Below are 17,809 nucleotides of genomic sequence, written 5' to 3'. Positions count from 1 at the left end.
ACTGCGGCTGGTCAACCTGCAAACAGCATGGCCCTTCAAGTCCCTCGCTGCTCCTGTTACAGGCTGCCTCGTCCCCATCCTCCCTCCCTGTAGATGACTTGTGATGAGGGCAACCCCACGCAAAAACACACACACAAGGGCCCAGTGCAGTCATGAAAACCGGCCATCGTGGAAACACACACCGTATTGATGCTAACAAACGTGCTTGCCTGCACACACAAACCCTTATACATGCTTTAGCTGCTCTACCTACAGGACTTATAAGAATGCCAGTGGATCTTAGGATCTAATGGATTATCTGGAGTTTGACTTATCCCATTCCTGGACCAGCCTGACACAGAGGAAGGCCTTGTTCTGAGATGATCAACAAGTCTAATCTCAAAATGGAACCTCCACCCATGAGAGAGTTAGAAAACCAAGGAGTTTTGGAGCACAGTTTTTTTTTTTTTCTTGCACTAATTTCTCCATTTACAAGCAATACAAGTGGTTCATTTGTGAGAAAATAATTCCAAAAATCTGACGACAGCATCCTAACATGCTCACAGTGGCAATGTTAACATGCTGATGCTTAACAGGTATAACGTTTACCATGTTCACCATCTTACTGCGTTAGCAGGTTAACGTTTGCTAATTATTTATAAGCCAAGGTAGTGGGCAAATTGAAATTTTAACTTGATGATGAAAAGAGAAGTTGTTCCAATTATCATAAGGGGGGCATTAATGTCTCGGTTACATTTTGTGGCAATGTGTCCAAATGAAACTTAAGTCAAATCATGAACATCACCCTCATTATTTTAGTCTAGTGTCAAAATGTCCTTTCCTCCTTTGTATTTTTCATGCTTCTCAATCTTGCAAACCAAGGACAGGCAAATTGTTTTATCAAGCAAGAACAATATTCAGCACGATAATCCCAACACTGGACATCAATATCCTCAGAGAAGTCTGAATAACTGACATTCTTTGGATGAACCAGACTCTACAAACTTTTGTTTGTTTACTCATGTCCAGTGGGAGTCTTAATTTTCTCCCTCTCCCTCTCTCTCTGTTGATAATATAATCAAAAGAGCAGCCAACACAATACCTTTGGACATGAGAGGGCCCTGCAGATCCAGTAGTACTGAGGCGGCAGACAGCCAGCCATAACAACATCAAACAGCCCCTAGCCTCCAGCGTTTACACAGAGCCAAGACCCTGGACCAAAAATATGATTGCACGTTCTTTTTAAGATAAGAATGCAGACAAGCTTGGAGGTTATTGCGAACAATATGTACAGGTATGAAGTGGCCCTAGTGATAGAAGTGGCTGGATCGTAGTAAACAAGTAGGAAGAAAGTGGTATTGCAGGTCAGGTGAGCTGTCTTGCATGCTTTAGATGAGAATGTGAGATCTTGTTTTGCAGGAATGATGGAAACAAAAACAGACGACATTCTCATTTAATTGTGCAACAGGCCTGTTTTGACACCAAGAAACATTGCAATCTGTCATATTTCCATGGTGAGCCTCCAGTGCATGTTCTCAAAGAAAAGAGAGCGATGGGAAGAGTACTGGAAATGTGAGGAAACTGACACAGAGCACCCCCTGCTGGTCACCATGACTAAATACACAGGATTTCATGTGGACATCACCTTCTACTATTAAACCTGAAACTTTAGCAAACTTTAGTTGCAAACTTATTTAGAATGACTGGCTGATGGACTGATCTAACTAATATTTTGATTATTAATTAATCAGTTACTTATTCTAGAAATAAATAGATAAATAATGAAATATCCCATTTCTCATCACGGATCACATTTTCCCACAGTCCATCTTCAAACATTTTGTCTGACCAACAGTCCAAAAACCAAATATACTCAGTTTAGCAAATGAAAGACATAGAAAACCATCAAATAGTCACATTTAGAGGGTGAAACCAATGAATTCTGTAGGTTTTTTTTTTTGCTTTAAAAACTACCTCAAATGATGAACAGTAGCCAATTAAATTTCTTATGTTTGACTAAATGATTAATCAATTAAATGTTTTTGCTTTTTTAATTATTTGCTAAAGTTGTCATTTGTCAAACACAAATTCTCAGTTTGTCCTAAAGAATCATATTTTACTTTCAGCACCCCTGTTTTAGTGTCAAGTTAAATGGCCTGAAAAATGCTTTACATGCATTTTAACTTAGAGGCAGTAGAGTGTAGATTTTCATTGCCTCTCTTTTTCAAGTTGGCAATTCCGCCCTACACACTGTGACTCTATTAACAGCTTGGTTTACCATGTAAAAATAATCCTATAGTGTGTGTATATCACCACCCACGGGATGAGATGTTGCTCAGATAAGTGTGATGTTCATTGCTTCCAGTTTCATGTCAGTCTAAAGGATGTTAAGTAAATGAGGGTACAAGTTTAAGAAGAGGACACGTTGAGCTTCTTTGCTTTATCTTTTAAAATGACAGCCGTATTGCGTCACCATAAAAGCTGTGCTCACATTTAGAGACCTAAATTAGCTAAAAATCTGTCAGATCAGATATTCTGAAATATTTTTTTTCCATATGGATCACCATATTTCTTCCTGCAAATAGGATGCTGTACAGGCCAATGCATCTGGAATCAAAGAGGGAGTGCATCAGAAGCAATCAATTATGAGGGTTAAAGCAACAACATAGCTGATTCTAAATCAGATTTTGTGCCTTTCGCGCTCTCTTTGTCACAGCCTTTTAGCCCGTTTTGGCACTGTGGAATGCGTTTAATGATCAGCCAATATATTTACACAAGCAAACATAAGTGCGCATTTGATTCACAATGTCCATCTGCATCAGTTAGCCCATCACTCCTGTATGCATCTCTTCATCAAACCTATGCGAGATTCTGTGTTGACTCAAACAATTACTCTATTATTCCAGTGCTCCTGGAGATGAGTGTAATTGAATAAACCAAGGGAGGGTTTCCCGCTTCACCAGTTGAGGTGAAAGCAGGCGTGATCTGATGTGTGAAGTGCATCTAGCTACGTAGTTTCATGCTCCGTTTGGCAATATTGATCCTATTTTCAGTCATGGAGGAATTCCCTTGTCTCTCTGTGCTGAAACTGATTGGTGAGGGATGAACTCTGAGTTGAGGCCAGTACAGTTTGGTTTAAACTTTTAAAGTTGTGAAATCTCTTACTCACCTCTGTGCCCTGTTTATCATGAATCAAAGATCACAAGGTGCAGTGGGTGCATAGCACATAGGCCTTATTCTGCTTCATTAAGTAGGCATAATAGCTCGGTTTTTATGGACCTGGCATAAATCTGACTACAGAGAAAGGTCTTGCTAACCTTGTGTCTGTGTGCTTATGGTGTCTGTTTTTCAGAGCAAAGCTGACAAAAGATCTAACCTAACTAAACTGAGTGACATGGTCCTATTTTCAGCATCTAAATAATCAAGTTTAGGACTCAAAGAGCCAAAACACACTTATCATATAGGCTACTCTTAACATATTCCTGAGTAATTTTCCCTCCCTTTCAAGTGCTACTTTTTGTTTTACTTATGATGTTGTTATCTAAAAAATATCACACATCTGGGTTTTGGCTCAGCACATATGGTTATCAGTATGAACAGTTTCATAAGACTGTAAAATATTCACTTATAGCCGTATATATATATATATATATATATATATATATATGTATATATATATGGTATATATATATATATACAGTATATATAATTTTTATCTCAAAAAATGTGTCCTGATATGACTGGCAGAAATGTCTGCCACTAATTAAGTCTGATTGAGCCTACATTTCCCACATAAAAACATGTTATCCTGGTTATGATTAGTACTGTAACCTTTGACCACAATACCTTCTATGGTGATTTTCCTTAGTACCATACTTTATTTATTTTGCCAGTGATGTGACTACAGTCATATGTAATGGCGTCAATATCAGAAAAAAATTATATTCTGTATTCAAGGTACTGCAAAGTTTGGCTGTGACATTTTGGTTGTAAAGGCTGGCAGCCTATAGCTATAGATATGTTAGCCAGCCGATAATGAGCCAGCTTGCTCTGTTGTTGCTGAGCTGATGTCAGAGTTATTCACCACAATGTTCACTGGCAGCTAAATCAATAGAACAATTTATCAGTTGTTAGAAAATTTGAAGCAAATGTATGGTTACATTCAACCCCAATGCTAAAAGTGAAACCAAGAAGAGGCCACAATATAAAAGGGAAAAGTTTTCACACTACAGGCCCCAGCGAGGATCGAACTCGCGACCCCTGGTTTACAAGACCAGTGCTCTAACCACTGAGCTATGGAGCCTGTTATACCGCCCCATACAATAACATAACGATATGAAGGTGCTCCTTTGATAAAATTCCGGAAGTATTGACACTGCTTGCTGTACGGGACCATCAAACGACGAGTTTAACACTTCTCTGTTGACCAGCTAATCGCAAGTATCACGTTGGACTTGTCTGAGCAAAATGGCAGTTTTCCATGTACTTCTGAGCTGGACCGCTCAAGCGCTGATGTTTCTGTTCTTTCTGATTTTCATCGCGTTTCTTGGTTACTGCTTGTATATTAAACACATTCATATGAAATATGACCACATACCTGGGCCACCGAGAGAAACGTAAGTTAAGTGGGACGTTGTTTAGTTTATGCTAACGCTAATGTTTCTTGTTTTCTTGTCAACTAACTAACGTTCGACAGTTAAAGCACATGTGCTGACACTACCTGACAATTTGTTTCTGTCCTCCTAGTTTTTTCTTCGGACATTCAAAGACGCTTTTGAGGTTAATGAAAAACGACGAAATTATACACGATAAGTTTCTGGAATGGTAAGCACAAGTTTCACGCATATGCGCATATGCGGTAGACAAAGGTAAATAAGTTAAACACTTAAGTAGTAATTGAAAAGTGCAGCGGGGTCCAAGTGACCACCAGTATGCCAATGCAGTAACGCATACCTGTATAGGCTTATAACATGTCATAGTTTATTTTTATTTTTCTGATATTTATTTTTAAATATATACATTTTATTTTATGTCGGTATGGCCTTGCTTTTTGAACAGAATTTGAACATGTTTTATATAATTCATAAGAATGCAAAATGAAAAACGAAGATTCCTATGTTGAACTGTAAAATTGAAATGTTCAATAAAGTTTGAAAAAAAAATAAAAATAAAAAAATACCTGTATAGGCTGTATAGGCTATAGATAGCTAGCTTTTCGATGTGTCGGTTTTCCTTTGTTTATGTTGTTTGTTTGTATTCCTTGACTACTCGTCGTAATGTATGAAGTATATTTTTTCAGTAGTTATTCTGAACAGTGCACCTTCAGTTTGGATGCAGGTTTGCATGTATAAATATGAATGTAGTATTTGCAAATCGAATTTATAACGAAGTTGTCATTTACAGGACCGAGACCTATGGGCCTGTTTACAGGTTAAATTTTCTGCATTACGTGACACTCGGTGTCTCCTGTCCAGAGGCGACCAAGGTAAACATCTCACCTCACAGTGGGATTTGTGTAACCATCAGTTGCATAAGCATTACACAATAATCTGTGTAAAAGTGCACGGATAGAAAGATAGATCGCATAAGTCAAAAAATGTTCCAACTATGTTCCCTCTTTTAATGCTTGTGATTTCAGGAAATCTTGATGTCCCCAAAGTACCCCAAAGATAAAATTGTATACAAGAAACTCTTCAACCTGTTCGGTCAAAGGTAGTTATCAGAATCTCAGATGAGTTTTAGCGTATACATCTCAGGAATACAGATAATGTACCATGTTGTCAAACTAGCCTAGCAACAATTTAGCAATAATAATAATTGTGTAATTTTTGATACTGTCGATATATTGAATTCCTGAACATACTTTATCAAGTAAGATGCAGCATCCTAGACTGTTCTACACTGATCATTGTTTTGTGATGATATACTAATAGTTTGAAAGTATTGTGTTGATGCCTCTCTTAAAGGTTCCTCGGTAACGGCCTGATAACAGCACAGGACCACGAGCAGTGGTACAAACAGCGCCGGATCATGGACCCTGCGTTCAGCAGCTTGTGAGTTATTTACTCATCACAAAGAGACAGAATGGACAATCTACTCAACATTTATTTTATTTACAGCGTTTACATTGTCCAATTACAAAATTTCTGTGGAGCTTTGCAGGTATGTCATGTCTATGCTATTCCACTGTCTAAAACTATCGTTTCCAGGTATTTGAGAGGTCTAATGGGCACCTTCAATGAGAGGGCAGAGAAACTGATGGATAAACTCTCGGATTTTGCTGATAGCAAAACAGAGGTCAACATGCTCCATCTTGTGAACTGTGTTACCCTTGATGTTATTGCCAAGGTAGTGTGTCATAGTTTGTTGTACGGCTTCCTCTGCAGTTCCCCCGACCCAAGTTTTTCTTGAATGTGAAGAAAGCACAAGCTTATCACAAAGGTTCATCCAACCATGTTGTAACTATCTTAGTATATATGAATGTATGTCTGTTTCCTTCATAACTCTCAGGTTGCTTTTGGTGTGGATTTAGACCTGCTGAAGAATAGTTCACCTTTCCCCGAAGCCATCGAGACATGTCTAAAAGGAATGGTGCATTATATCCGAGACTTGTTTTTTGAGGTATGACTTCACTGCAAGTTTGTATGGGGTTCATATTGTGTAAACCTCGTAAACTGTCAGACATCTTAAAATCTTGCATTTCCAGTTCAAGCCAAAGAACAAACCGTTCATTAATGAAGTGAGGGAAGCTTGTCGCCTGCTGCGCACAACTGGAGCACAGTGGATCCATGAAAGAAAGACTGCCATGCAGAACGGTGATGACGTCCCCAAGGACATCCTCACGCAGATCATCAAAACTGCTGGCAAAGGTGATCATCCCTAAAGTTCAGATTTAATTAGATTAAATAAAAACATTTAAATAATCCTGTTTTGTAACAGGGTAGTTGCAAACAATACGGTCTAGACAAGACAGAGCATAGATTTTAAAATATTGAGTGTTGAGAACAGCATATCAAAGAAAAAATAGCAAATAAAAATAGATATAGCAAACAAAATAAAGCATAAAACATTCATCATCACATATCCATATTATTACACCTATTATCACCTGTTCACGAATGGATACACTATATGAATAGATGAGACACGTAGTATGTGAATGTTAGTGCCTAAATATGCACATCTTAATGTGGTGTACTAATTGGATGCCTATAAAGGAGATCAGTCAAATATTAGTTTACATGTTGATTCCATTGTCTTGTTATTCCAGAGGAAAGCATGACTAAAGAGGATGAGGAGCTTATGTTGGACAATTTTGTGACATTCTTCATCGCGGGTGAGTCTCTGTTCTGCTTTGGTGTGTGAACTACTATACTGAAGACTAGACCAGACTAGACTGTGCTTCCTTTGTAGCACAAAGTAAGATTAACAAAATTTCAATAAAATGTCAGCTGTATACAGGTTTTTCTGCAAGGAGCCTGGTGGCACAGTTTGATAGACTACAGTTTTGTAGTGAAAGTGTTCACCAAAAGATCTGTGTATGATTTAAGTCCTGAATTGTTATTGTTTTTAGGTGAACTCGTCTGTTAAGTGTGGGACTTAACAGACGAGTTCACTTCTTTCTGGTTCAGAGATAAAGAATACAGTCACTTTAATGTGTGTTGTTGATCCACGGTTGCTCCATTTGAAAGTAATGCTCTGATTCATTTTTGTCTTTTGTAACTTTTTAGGGCAAGAAACAACAGCTAATCAACTTGCGTTTTGCATCATGGAACTGGCAAGAAATCCTGATATACTAGAAAAGTAAGAACTAATAATGCAGTTAAAAACTGTTTCATAATATAGCTGCTGAATGACAGTTTCTTAAAATGTGTTGTTTTTTAGGGTGAATAAAGAGGTGGATGATGTCCTTGGGATGAAACAGGACATAAGCTATGATAACCTGGGGGAACTGACCTACCTCTCACAGGTATATGTCATGACGTCGGGAAGACTATGGTTCAGCATTTCAGAAGTGTAGTTCAGGCACATTTACATTCATTCGTTTATTTACCCACCAACTCTCAGTTTGTCTATAAGTCTTTTAAGTCTTAATGAGGAATGGAACCATATACAGAGAACAGGGACTTGTCTTTAAAATGTTCAGTGTGCTTCAATTATTTTTTAACCAATTGACCCAAGACGTGCACCTCACACTGTAACCTCACCCAAGGTGCTAAAAGAGACACTGAGGATTTACCCGACAGCTCCAGGCACGTCTCGTGAGGTACATGAAGACATGGTCATTGCTGGTATCCACATACCTGGAGGAGTCACCTGTTTTGTGAGTCATTCACTTTTGAATGTGTTTGTAGGCTACCTCTAAAGTCTGAAACTGTGTGTCCAACCCAGAAAGGTTTTATAGTGTTTCTATTTTATATACGTAAAGTACAATGACACTGTCACTCAAAAACACAGAACAAAACAAGACATTTTTAGAAAAAATAACCTTCTCTCAAAATGTTCAATAAATTGCTCTGAACTTCAGTTCAGCTCCTATGTGACTGGGAGACTGGACAGATTCTTCAGGGACCCGCTGACATTTGATCCAGACAGATTTCACCCAGATGTTACCAAGTAAGTTGCATTCAAAGTTTTGCTGTGTTAGAGCATTGTCCCAGATGAAAGTACGAAGTGCTCGGCATTAAGTGAAGTTGTGTCTTATCTGTTTAACAAGGCCTTATTACTGCTACTACCCCTTTGCCCTTGGTCCACGCTCATGCCTGGGACAGAACTTTGCTCAGGTGGGTGGTGGAAAAAACAGTCATAAATAATCAACATGTACACTTACGACATATATAAAAACACTGGATGTGTTTTCAGATGGAGGCTAAAGTGGTGATGGCCAAGCTCCTCCAGAGGTTTGATTTCACACTTGTCCCTGGACAGACCTTTGACATCCTGGACACTGGCTCACTCAGGCCGAAGAGTGGAGTGGTGTGCTCCGTCAGACATAGGAATTACAAGAAATAGAGGGCCACACTGTATTACAACATGACACAACTGGCCCAGACTAGCTTTTTGAATAACAGCCAGAAACCTCTAATGCTGCCAGGTTGTTTTATTACTTTTTCAGTTAATGTTTTTAATCATTTGCAAAGAAAATACTGCAATGTTTTAATTGAATACAATTCATATTCATATGAATGTTTGTAATGATTGTGATTATTGTTGTTTCCAAACAGTAATGGGGATGTGGGAAAACAAATTAGCCACTTTTTGAGTAGATTAGCACTTTAATCTGCTGGAACTGACATTTTAGTTCTGTAATTTCTCTTCCTCTTTTAACTCTGATCTAAAATACTGGATATATCATTTTTACACAAATAAAAATAAACCACTCAAATTTAATTTTGTCTTACACATCTTTTTTTTTTTTTTTACTGATGCATAAATAATTTATATCCTGTTTATCACTTTAATATACTGGTGATGGTTTCAATGCCTGAAAAAATGATTTTATTTTGTGCTCAGTATACTGTGCAGTGATTTTTATGTACTCAGCCTTCTGTGTTTTGGGGCAATACTGACAGCGTACACAAGGGGGCGCTCTGACCTTGCAAAGAAATCTCAAAAGCACCTGTTAAGATACAATTTTGAGAGAATTAACACTCAAAAGTTGTCAATCATCTAAACTATCTAATTTCAGGAGATTGTCAGCATTTTATGCAATAAAATAAGATTATTAAGTGGTGAATCAAGTTGTAATAGAAAATTTCTATCAATATGTGGGGGGATTTAAGTTTTTTTTTTTTTTTTTTTTAAATTTTGAAACATTTTATTAATTGGGCCAATTACACGATTAACAAAGAAAAACTATTAAATAGCATTTGCAAACAAAAGTCTAACATGTAAAGCTAATGGCTGTTATAAGTTAGAAAACGTTTTAATAAATGTGCTTTAATGTAATAATATAATATGTTTTCTTATACATTTTAAAAAACATGTCCTAAGCCGTTCAGTGCTCTGTTATCATTTATTTTAATGAATAATATTTTCCCGGTCCTGAACTTGTCTTACTGTTCCTTTAAGAGGGCTGAGCCTGTGCCTTATGAGGCTTCACCGCACTTTTCATCTACCTGCTGCCCACTCCTCTCCCACGTCTTGATTGGCCGTCTTGGCCGAAATCCTCTTGAATGATTTCAAACCCGAGTGTTTGGACAAGGAGGAGGGGGGTCCGCTGCTAATTCCGAGCTGGCTGGGTGGAAAGGCTTGAATCCTCCGTCCACCGACGTACCACCTAAGTAGAAGAGGCTTATCCGAGGAGCGTTGCTGACTATAGACGCGTTCAAGAGGGCACCGCCGGTAAAAAGAAAAAGAAAAGTGGGTTTTCATAGCATAGGTGTCGTGTTTACTCGACCGTTCGCCATATTCGCGTAGAATTAAGATCAAAATTTCAGTTTGTTGCGTTTTTCCGTTTCCCATCATTTGAATGGAGCGATGTCCAGCGGAGACGGCGCACATTGTGATGGGACGCGGTGTGTTGTGCTGACAGGACTCGGCGGCAGGCACCAGGACCTGATTGAAAATCACTGGTAATCATTTTAAAATCATGTGTTTTCGTTGCTGACGGAATGTGAATACCAGCAGTTGTTTCCGAGATTCATAAAGGATTTTCCTATCAAAGATTAGTGAGGGCATTCAGTTCGTGCTGGGGTTGCCATAGCATCACATTAATAGTTTCCCTTTCATTATCGGCCTGTTGAAAAGGAGGGCATAACGATACTTTGATGTTTTGGACCATGTATTCATTTTTCAACATAATTCCGCAATTGAGGGTTTGTTAAATGAGTTTTGAGAGTTAATTTTTAGCCACCTTTTTAAACGAACTGAGACTCATAGCCAAGATAGTCATGGCTAAAAATCCGTCCGAGGGACAGAAGGATGACCTGAGCCAACTGACGGACGAGGAGCTGCTGCGGACCAGCAAAGAGGAGCTGGTCAGGAGATTAAGGAAGGTTGACAGTGAGAAAATGAACTTGATGATCGAGCATGGAAACATGATGAAAGACATCAACCGGAGGCTGCAGGTGCACCTGCACGAAATCAGGAACCTGAAGGAGATTAACCAGAAGCTGCAGGACGACAACCATGAGCTCCGGGAGCTTTGCTGCTTCCTGGACGACGACCGACAGAAGGGCAAAAAGCTGTCCCGAGAGTGGCAGCGCTTTGGCCGCTACACTGCCAGTGCCATGTGGAAGGAGGTGGGCGCCTACATGATGAAGCTGAAGGAGCTGGAGGCCAACCAGGAGACTGTGTTGAGGGAGAACTCTGAGCTGAAGGAGATCATCCTCATGTTGGATGAGGAGAGGAATGGAGCAGGGTCCAGGAGCTCCATAGACAGTCAGTCCAGTTTGACCAACCTGAATGGGGGCACCAGCACGGTCAGGGATGTTGGGGACGGGAGTAGCACATCTAGCACAGGTAGTGCTGGGAGCCCCGATCACCACAATCACAACCACATACACAAGACCTCAGAGAACAGTAAGATGGGCCCCACCATGAGGAGGTCCATGGATGACCTGTCAGCACCGCACCACCACAGGAGCATCCCAAATGGACTTAATGGTGAGTACACATGGGGCCTCCACCTTTTTAACACGTCTTGCTGTCATAAACAGCACCCAGACTTAACACAGTTGCCGACACAATGCACATCCAGTCCAACCAATCAGGCTTGATATGTTCCAAAATCATAGCTCATTTAACACTGGTGAAACAATCATTTTGATTTTATTTCTATCTTTGTAACTAAAAGTCAATCTCATGGGCTAAAATGGATAACTTCAAGTTACCCCTGATTTTTTAAAAGCTGTCAGACAAGGGACACAAGTTGTTGCTCCTCTGAGGCCTCTGAAGTTACATTTAACATTTCTATGTAGGCTAATTGAACTTGCCGTCTGACCAAGACTAGTGGCCTATTACATCTGTATTCCTCTTCTTGGTTTCAGTGCTCTTAGATAATACAGTCAGGCTATGTTGCATAGTGACCATGTGAGTGTGATTGCACTGACAACATATGCTGATCAAAATTGCTGTGAAGGATTAACATGGGGGGTCTTGGCTTAATCTCACTGTAAAGTCTTGATTGGAGACACACACACACACACACACACACACACACACACACACACACTCACACAGCATCCTTAAGTGGCCTTTTCAGTCCCACGCAACCCCATCATTTGAATTTGCACTGATTTAGGTCACTGCACTCGTGGTCCTCAAGGAAGAGGACTTATCTTAATAGCTTTTACAGGGGGCTCAAGCAAATAGATTTTTTTTTTTTTTTTTCAGGCTCGTTTGCTGATTATCATTGTTGTCGTTGGTTGTGGAAGAGCACTTGTGTCTGCTTAGGGCCCATTTGAAATGCATGGCATGTGACCAGAAATCAGTGTCCCTGTTTTAAGACCTAAATACACGGCTGAAAGCTGCAAGCTGGGATGAAAATGCCATGATGGAACAGGAGGACACTAAGCCTCGTTTAGCTAGCACATGGGCTGATAACTCGCCATGATCTGTTTGGTATGGGGAATAAACTGTTTCATAGGCAAAAAAATCCCTCATCTAGCTGAAACTTAAAATTTTTTTTATTTTTTATTTTACCCTGATTTTATAAGGACAGGGCGGCAGCAGCATGTTGGAGCTCAAAGCAAGCAGCTTCAAATCAGATCACATAGGTCACATGTTATCCATCACTCGTTCCTGGAATTGTACGCTCTGAAAACCGTGAAGGTAACAAATACAAAAGAATGGAAGCACGCATGAGAGAGAGAGTCAAGAGTCGAGGGAGCCCTTAATCCGGAAAAACACACAAATACACTCATGATAACACTCACAATTTTTGGCGCTGTTTAGCTCTCATTATGTAACATCAATATTGTGTCTGCAGTGGCCTAGCACCTCTCTAAGCTGCTGTTTTGCGAGATGTGCGTGACATTGTGTGCCCCTGAAGCTCTGGCTCAGTGTGTTCATCACTGACAATGATGCGCAGATACACAATAACACGCTAGCATGGGAACGGCCCGCTTCACTTGGGAGAAGGTTTATTATTTCATTGTTTCAAACCAATGCATTGCTAATGAGATCGATGTTATCTTGTCCTAAATAAAGCTGAGCATCACAAATCTTTCTGGGTTTAACATAATTGCAAACAACTCCATGTGGAAAGAGAACAGAGCTATTACTGACATTACCTAAGATGTCAATCGATAAAAACAAACACAAAGCAATACTACATTGATCTCAATCTACTATTTCACAAGTTGGATGACTGTACCCAGGAGCAGTGAGATCAAACAAGTGGTTCATCACTTGTATCAATAAATAATTCTCAAAACCGTGGATAGATAATGTAATTGCTCACAGGTTGAAGCTAGCTTGTACAGGCCTGACTAGTAAGAAAATAGTCTTCTGCTCCAGCTCCAGATTTACTCGATTGGCTGCTTGAAATCTGAGTGAAGTGACCATGTTGCGAGGTCAGGTCTGGTCGCGGTGTGAGGTCTGCAGAGTGGCTTTATTTAATGCTGTCCAAATGCCAGTGGCTCCCCCGGGCATTTAGGAGACAAGCTCGAGGATTGCCGCTCAAGTGCTAAATGAACAGCATCTGTCTGGGTGCCAGACACACACAGATGGGAAGAAAGGAGGAGGATGAAATGAATTTGGTGTCCTGAGAGTAAAACCAAATTGTTTGAGCTAGAGGCTTGTGTTTCATACCATTTTAGTCAAATTTTACATTTTGTCATCTTTTTGGCTAATGCATCTCTGGAACATTTCCATTTCTTTAGAGGCAAGTGGGGCACTGTGAGAGGAGTGTATGAAAGGGAGCCCAGCAAAGGGCCCTCAATGGGTCTTGGTGGTGTTGGGGGAGTGGCTGAATGGCTGGAAGGGGTTGGCTGGGAAGCTTGGGGGTGGAGTGGTGGGGACTGTTGGAGGGCATATTGAGCTCAAAGGAGGCTGCGTTTCGGAGGCATCCTGCTGTCTGCTTAATTGCATTTCTTGTGCGTTGACACGGCTGACAAACCCCCACCCCCCACCCGTCCAATTCCTTTGGGGATACAAGCTGTGTGTGTGTATGCATGTTTACTTGGACGGGGTGTGTACCGTAATGCGTTAGGGGAGCAAAGGCTTCTGTTCTGAACAAAATAAAAAGACAGAGCAACAGGGGCTACATTGAGTAAACTACCATTGTGTTTCATAACTTATAATAGTGACTTCTATTTCCAGACTTCTCAATGTCTGCATTCATTTTTGGTGGTCTGAGCCCCAGTCCCGTCAAAGACTGCCTGAAATATGATGCTGTCATAGAGAACCTGCATTAGGCCCCCCTATAATGCGACACAGACTGAGGAGAGCCTTATGAGATCAAGACAAAGTGGCCAAGTGAGACAGAAAAGTGCTGCTTTGACATTGTCCATATGAGCTGATAAAGAACCTCTCTGCAATAATGTTGTTGACCTTTAACAAACCCTTACACATTCCCCCGGCCTTTTAGCTGCCAAATGGCTTTAAAGGAACAATATTGTTAACTCAGCAGATACAATAACCACAGAGAGCAAGGTTTCTCAGACTTGGCCGGAGAAAAATTTTGCTGACATCTTATAGCATTAGACCGGATAGAATAGCATCTCATCACCTCTTGCTGTGCAGTGGGGTTTTATTTCCCATAAACTCTGACCGAATAGCAAGCCACCTTGACAGTGCTAACCTTTGAGAAAACAGAGACACTGAATCCGAAATGGAGTAAGCTGTCGCAAATTATTAGCTGTCGCCCGGTCCACTTTTATTCAACTTTTTGTGCAATATGAACTGCTCCACACAAGAGGAATAGTTCACAGACCGTTATAGGACAGGAGTACAAATTTAACAAATTTAAAATGCAAATGTATTGTCCTGTTAGTGACAAAGTTAGCAGTTGATAAGTAACAATTTTTTCCCCCTCTTCATTATAACTCCTTATTGAACAGAGTTTAGTACAGTCCTGAGAACAAGATGCCAGGGAGAAGTACATACAAAGCACTAGCATGTCCTGGCAGGTTAACTTGGTAGAGGTTAGCTTGCTAACTGCACCAAGTAGTCCACAGATAGTCACAATGTGGCCAAGCTTCTACAGCCAAGTACAAAGGAGAGATCATTCTCAGACCTCATTAACTCAGTTTTTTTTCAGTCCATCCAGATGCCTGTGGCTCTCAGAAACCGGTCAGATAGGTTAGTGATTCACTGGAGATTAGGAGCTTCAGCACAATGCATCAGTTTGAATCTGATTTATGTGTTGCCTCACATTAAAGGAGACTGCTTGCACTGGCCACCTACGTTTTATTGAGTAAATTGTGCCCTCCTATGTTTAGTCACTCTGCTGAGTCACACTGTAAACCTTCCCACTTAGGCCCAAATTATGTTCAAATTACCTAATTAACTCACTAAGAAGTGGTAAAATTGCATGGTTAAACTGGGGTCTTTATCACCTGGCCTTTTTGTGTGTGCGTGCGTGCGTGCGTGCGTGTGTGTGTGTGTGGTCTAATATATGAGGTGCTACAGTGTGTGTGAACTCTTATCCTTTCTGAGTTAGAGGCTTTACTCTCTGTCTCACTCTGTCTCTCTTAAGTTTCCTTTACTTTTACCCTTGGGGAGTGACGTGACCTAAAAGCTCACAATGAAACTGTAGGACCAGCCCTACCAGTTGCCCACCAGTGTGTGTGTGTTACATCATGGCTACGCTAATTAGTCAGTGCCATAGTATTCACATTCATGTGTGTCGAAGGCATCTGGTCGTATTCCATTTGAGGTGAATTATCAATAAGCTTTAAAAGTATAGATGAAGCATTTCATTCTCAAGAGTACAGTCTTGAATTAAAAGACCTACTGGGGTCACTTTTATGAGAAAAAAAAATCAAACTTCCTGTTTGTTTACATCACTGCAAAATCTTTGTCGTTACTTTTATTCCTTCAAAGAAAGAGTCAGGTTTTCAGTGACTTTTGTTTTTTTTCTAGAATAAACATCAATCAATCACAGCCAGCTAGTCAAAGTCAGCCTTGGCATCTCTCTGTGTGAGCTCCTTTCTCGTTTCAAAGGAAATTGGAGGATCAAAAACACAATGGTGTTTTCCTCTCGGCTGTGGTTTCAAGTCATTGTGCGGCATGTCTGTGAGGCTATAAACGGCAGTCTAGGCAGGAATAGGATGTTTTCTGTAGCTGATATCCTGTTTGTCCACGCTCAGATTCATGTTTCTGTTCTCCAAGATGCTGACTTCATTTCTTGAACCTTCCCTTTGGTTACATTTGTACCTTACTCTTAAGGGCGGTACCTCCATGGTGTTAACCAGTGATCAAAACTGAAAAGAAAGCCACAACAACCGCTCTCGGCGACTAAACTGAAAATACAGCTCTGAGATGATTAGAATTGCGAAACATTAACAGGATCACATTAGGTCATGTTGAAACATGTAGAAGTTGTTTTCCTATTTAAAAACTACTGTTCCGAAAGCAAATGCTGACATATAATTTCTTTTAATGTTTTTTGTAGTTTGCAAATTACTCCCAAAGGCAAAGAACCAGGCACTATAAATGCTCTTTCATGAAATTCTTCTGGTGGAAATTTTAATGTTTTGAAATTAATTTTCTATAGTGACTGAGTTGCATCAGGTAGGGTTTGAGAGTACTGTTTCTTTGGCTTGCGTTTCCCAGCACCCTGTCATTGTGAGTCCTGGTTGGCTGATAAAGCAGATAATGGAGTGAGACAAACGCGTATAGGAGAACTCCTAGCTGTGTACTGTCAATGAAAAGCCAGCCTGTCAGGATGTCCCACATTCCTGGGTAAACAAAAGAGGAAGTGGGTCTCTCTGCTATTAGTGACACAGCAGGAATGGAGACTGCAAAGAGGAACAGGAAGATGGAAAATGAAAGTTGTGATTGGATGAATATATTGACTATATTGGTGATTGGCTGATTCCATCGTCAGGCCAGTCAACCGGAGCTTGTCCAGTGGTAGTTCAGGGGGCCTCAGGGCCTCTGTTATACGGTAGCGCACTCAGCAGGATGGTGTAGTAGAAAATGCTTGTACAAATCAATAGTGTTATGGGGGGGGCTATACGTTTGCAAAGACATTTAGGTCTTTTGGCTTGCCGATTGCTTCCGATTTAAAACCAAAATGTTCCAAAATAGGTGTATTTGTATTCCTCATTGCAACAAGCTCTTCCAGAATTATATTTGCTGAAAATGGCATGTGGGGAATGAAGACTCCCTTGCCCCTGCATGAACATTTTGGTAATCGCTGGTTGTTGGATTGAGCGTGGACAGTTAGAAAATTTTAAAAAGTGTGTGTGTCTCTAGTTCATTTTTTTTTTTTTTTTAACTTTTACCTTCCCTGTCTTTCCTTACCTGACAAACTCCACTTCTCCAGTCTTCCCCTCACCACCCATCTGCATCCATCTTTCTCTTGATTCCTGTGAACCTGCTTTCTGATCCGCTGTCCGTTCATTCCCATCAACACAGCACTCAGCCGACAGAATGAGGTTATTGAGCCAGCGTGAGTCTTGTGCACACAGTCATGGACTCACTGTAAGAACTAATGCAGTGCCTTTTACAAAAAAAATAAGTTTTTCAACAAGTTGTACCTGCTGTTACATCTGTATGGTCACCACTGTTAGACTGTATGAAAGTGCCGCTGTTTTGTGGTGTCATATCCGGCAAACAATATATGTTCTTACAAATATTTAGGCATTTTTAGCTCCCTGTGTCTCTCTCTACATCTGTGCTGATGTAAGTGGATGTCCTTCTTTTCTGTTCATTGGGC

General features: G+C 40.3%; 2 protein-coding genes and 1 non-coding gene across 6 annotated transcripts in view; 2 read left to right on the top strand and 1 right to left on the bottom strand.

The window, feature by feature from the left end:
- Positions 1–4,209: 4,209 nt before the first annotated feature.
- Positions 4,210–4,282, bottom strand: trnat-ugu (transfer RNA threonine (anticodon UGU)). The gene has a single exon. It is a non-coding gene; the product is annotated as a tRNA-Thr (tRNA).
- A 74-nt stretch (positions 4,283–4,356) lies between these two features.
- Positions 4,357–9,369, top strand: LOC111672518 (cholesterol 24-hydroxylase). The gene is made up of 15 exons (XM_023429955.2): positions 4,357–4,595; positions 4,726–4,803; positions 5,383–5,464; positions 5,618–5,691; positions 5,946–6,032; positions 6,189–6,327; positions 6,490–6,600; positions 6,686–6,848; positions 7,250–7,315; positions 7,710–7,782; positions 7,864–7,948; positions 8,192–8,302; positions 8,507–8,595; positions 8,696–8,762; positions 8,842–9,369. Exons 1-15 carry the CDS (start codon positions 4,447–4,449, stop codon positions 8,989–8,991), a joined length of 1,524 nt encoding a protein of 507 aa, XP_023285723.1. The 5' UTR covers positions 4,357–4,446; the 3' UTR covers positions 8,992–9,369.
- Positions 9,370–10,085: 716 nt separating this feature from the next.
- The window catches only part of ccdc85cb (coiled-coil domain containing 85C, b), a 46,668-nt gene continuing 38,944 nt past the window's right edge, over positions 10,086–17,809 (top strand). For 3 of the 4 annotated variants that reach the window (XM_023430182.2, XM_023430181.2, XM_023430180.2), the window contains exon 1: positions 10,087–11,586. In XM_023430182.2, the coding sequence (XP_023285950.1) occupies positions 10,872–11,586 (715 nt within the window). In that variant the 5' untranslated portion in view covers positions 10,087–10,871. Of the gene's footprint in view, positions 11,587–17,809 lie in introns of all 4 variants that reach the window. The other variant, XM_023430179.2, reaches the window with a different exon arrangement.

This window comes from Seriola lalandi, unplaced genomic scaffold (assembly GCF_002814215.2).
Source record: "Seriola lalandi dorsalis isolate HSWRI2012SDOR001 ecotype SW California unplaced genomic scaffold, Sedor1 jcf7180002054901, whole genome shotgun sequence".
Lineage (NCBI taxonomy): Eukaryota > Metazoa > Chordata > Actinopteri > Carangiformes > Carangidae > Seriola > Seriola lalandi.
This window is presented reverse-complemented; position numbering and strand designations above follow the sequence as displayed.

Coding starts and splice junctions, on each gene's coding strand:
- LOC111672518 (XM_023429955.2), top strand. CDS start 4,447: ATGGCAGTTTTCCATGTACTTCTGAGCTGGACCGCTCAAGCGCTGATG. Junction 4,596..4,725: donor CCTGGGCCACCGAGAGAAAC/GTAAGTTAAGTG, acceptor CTGTCCTCCTAG/TTTTTTCTTCGGACATTCAA. Junction 5,465..5,617: donor CCTGTCCAGAGGCGACCAAG/GTAAACATCTCA, acceptor TTGTGATTTCAG/GAAATCTTGATGTCCCCAAA.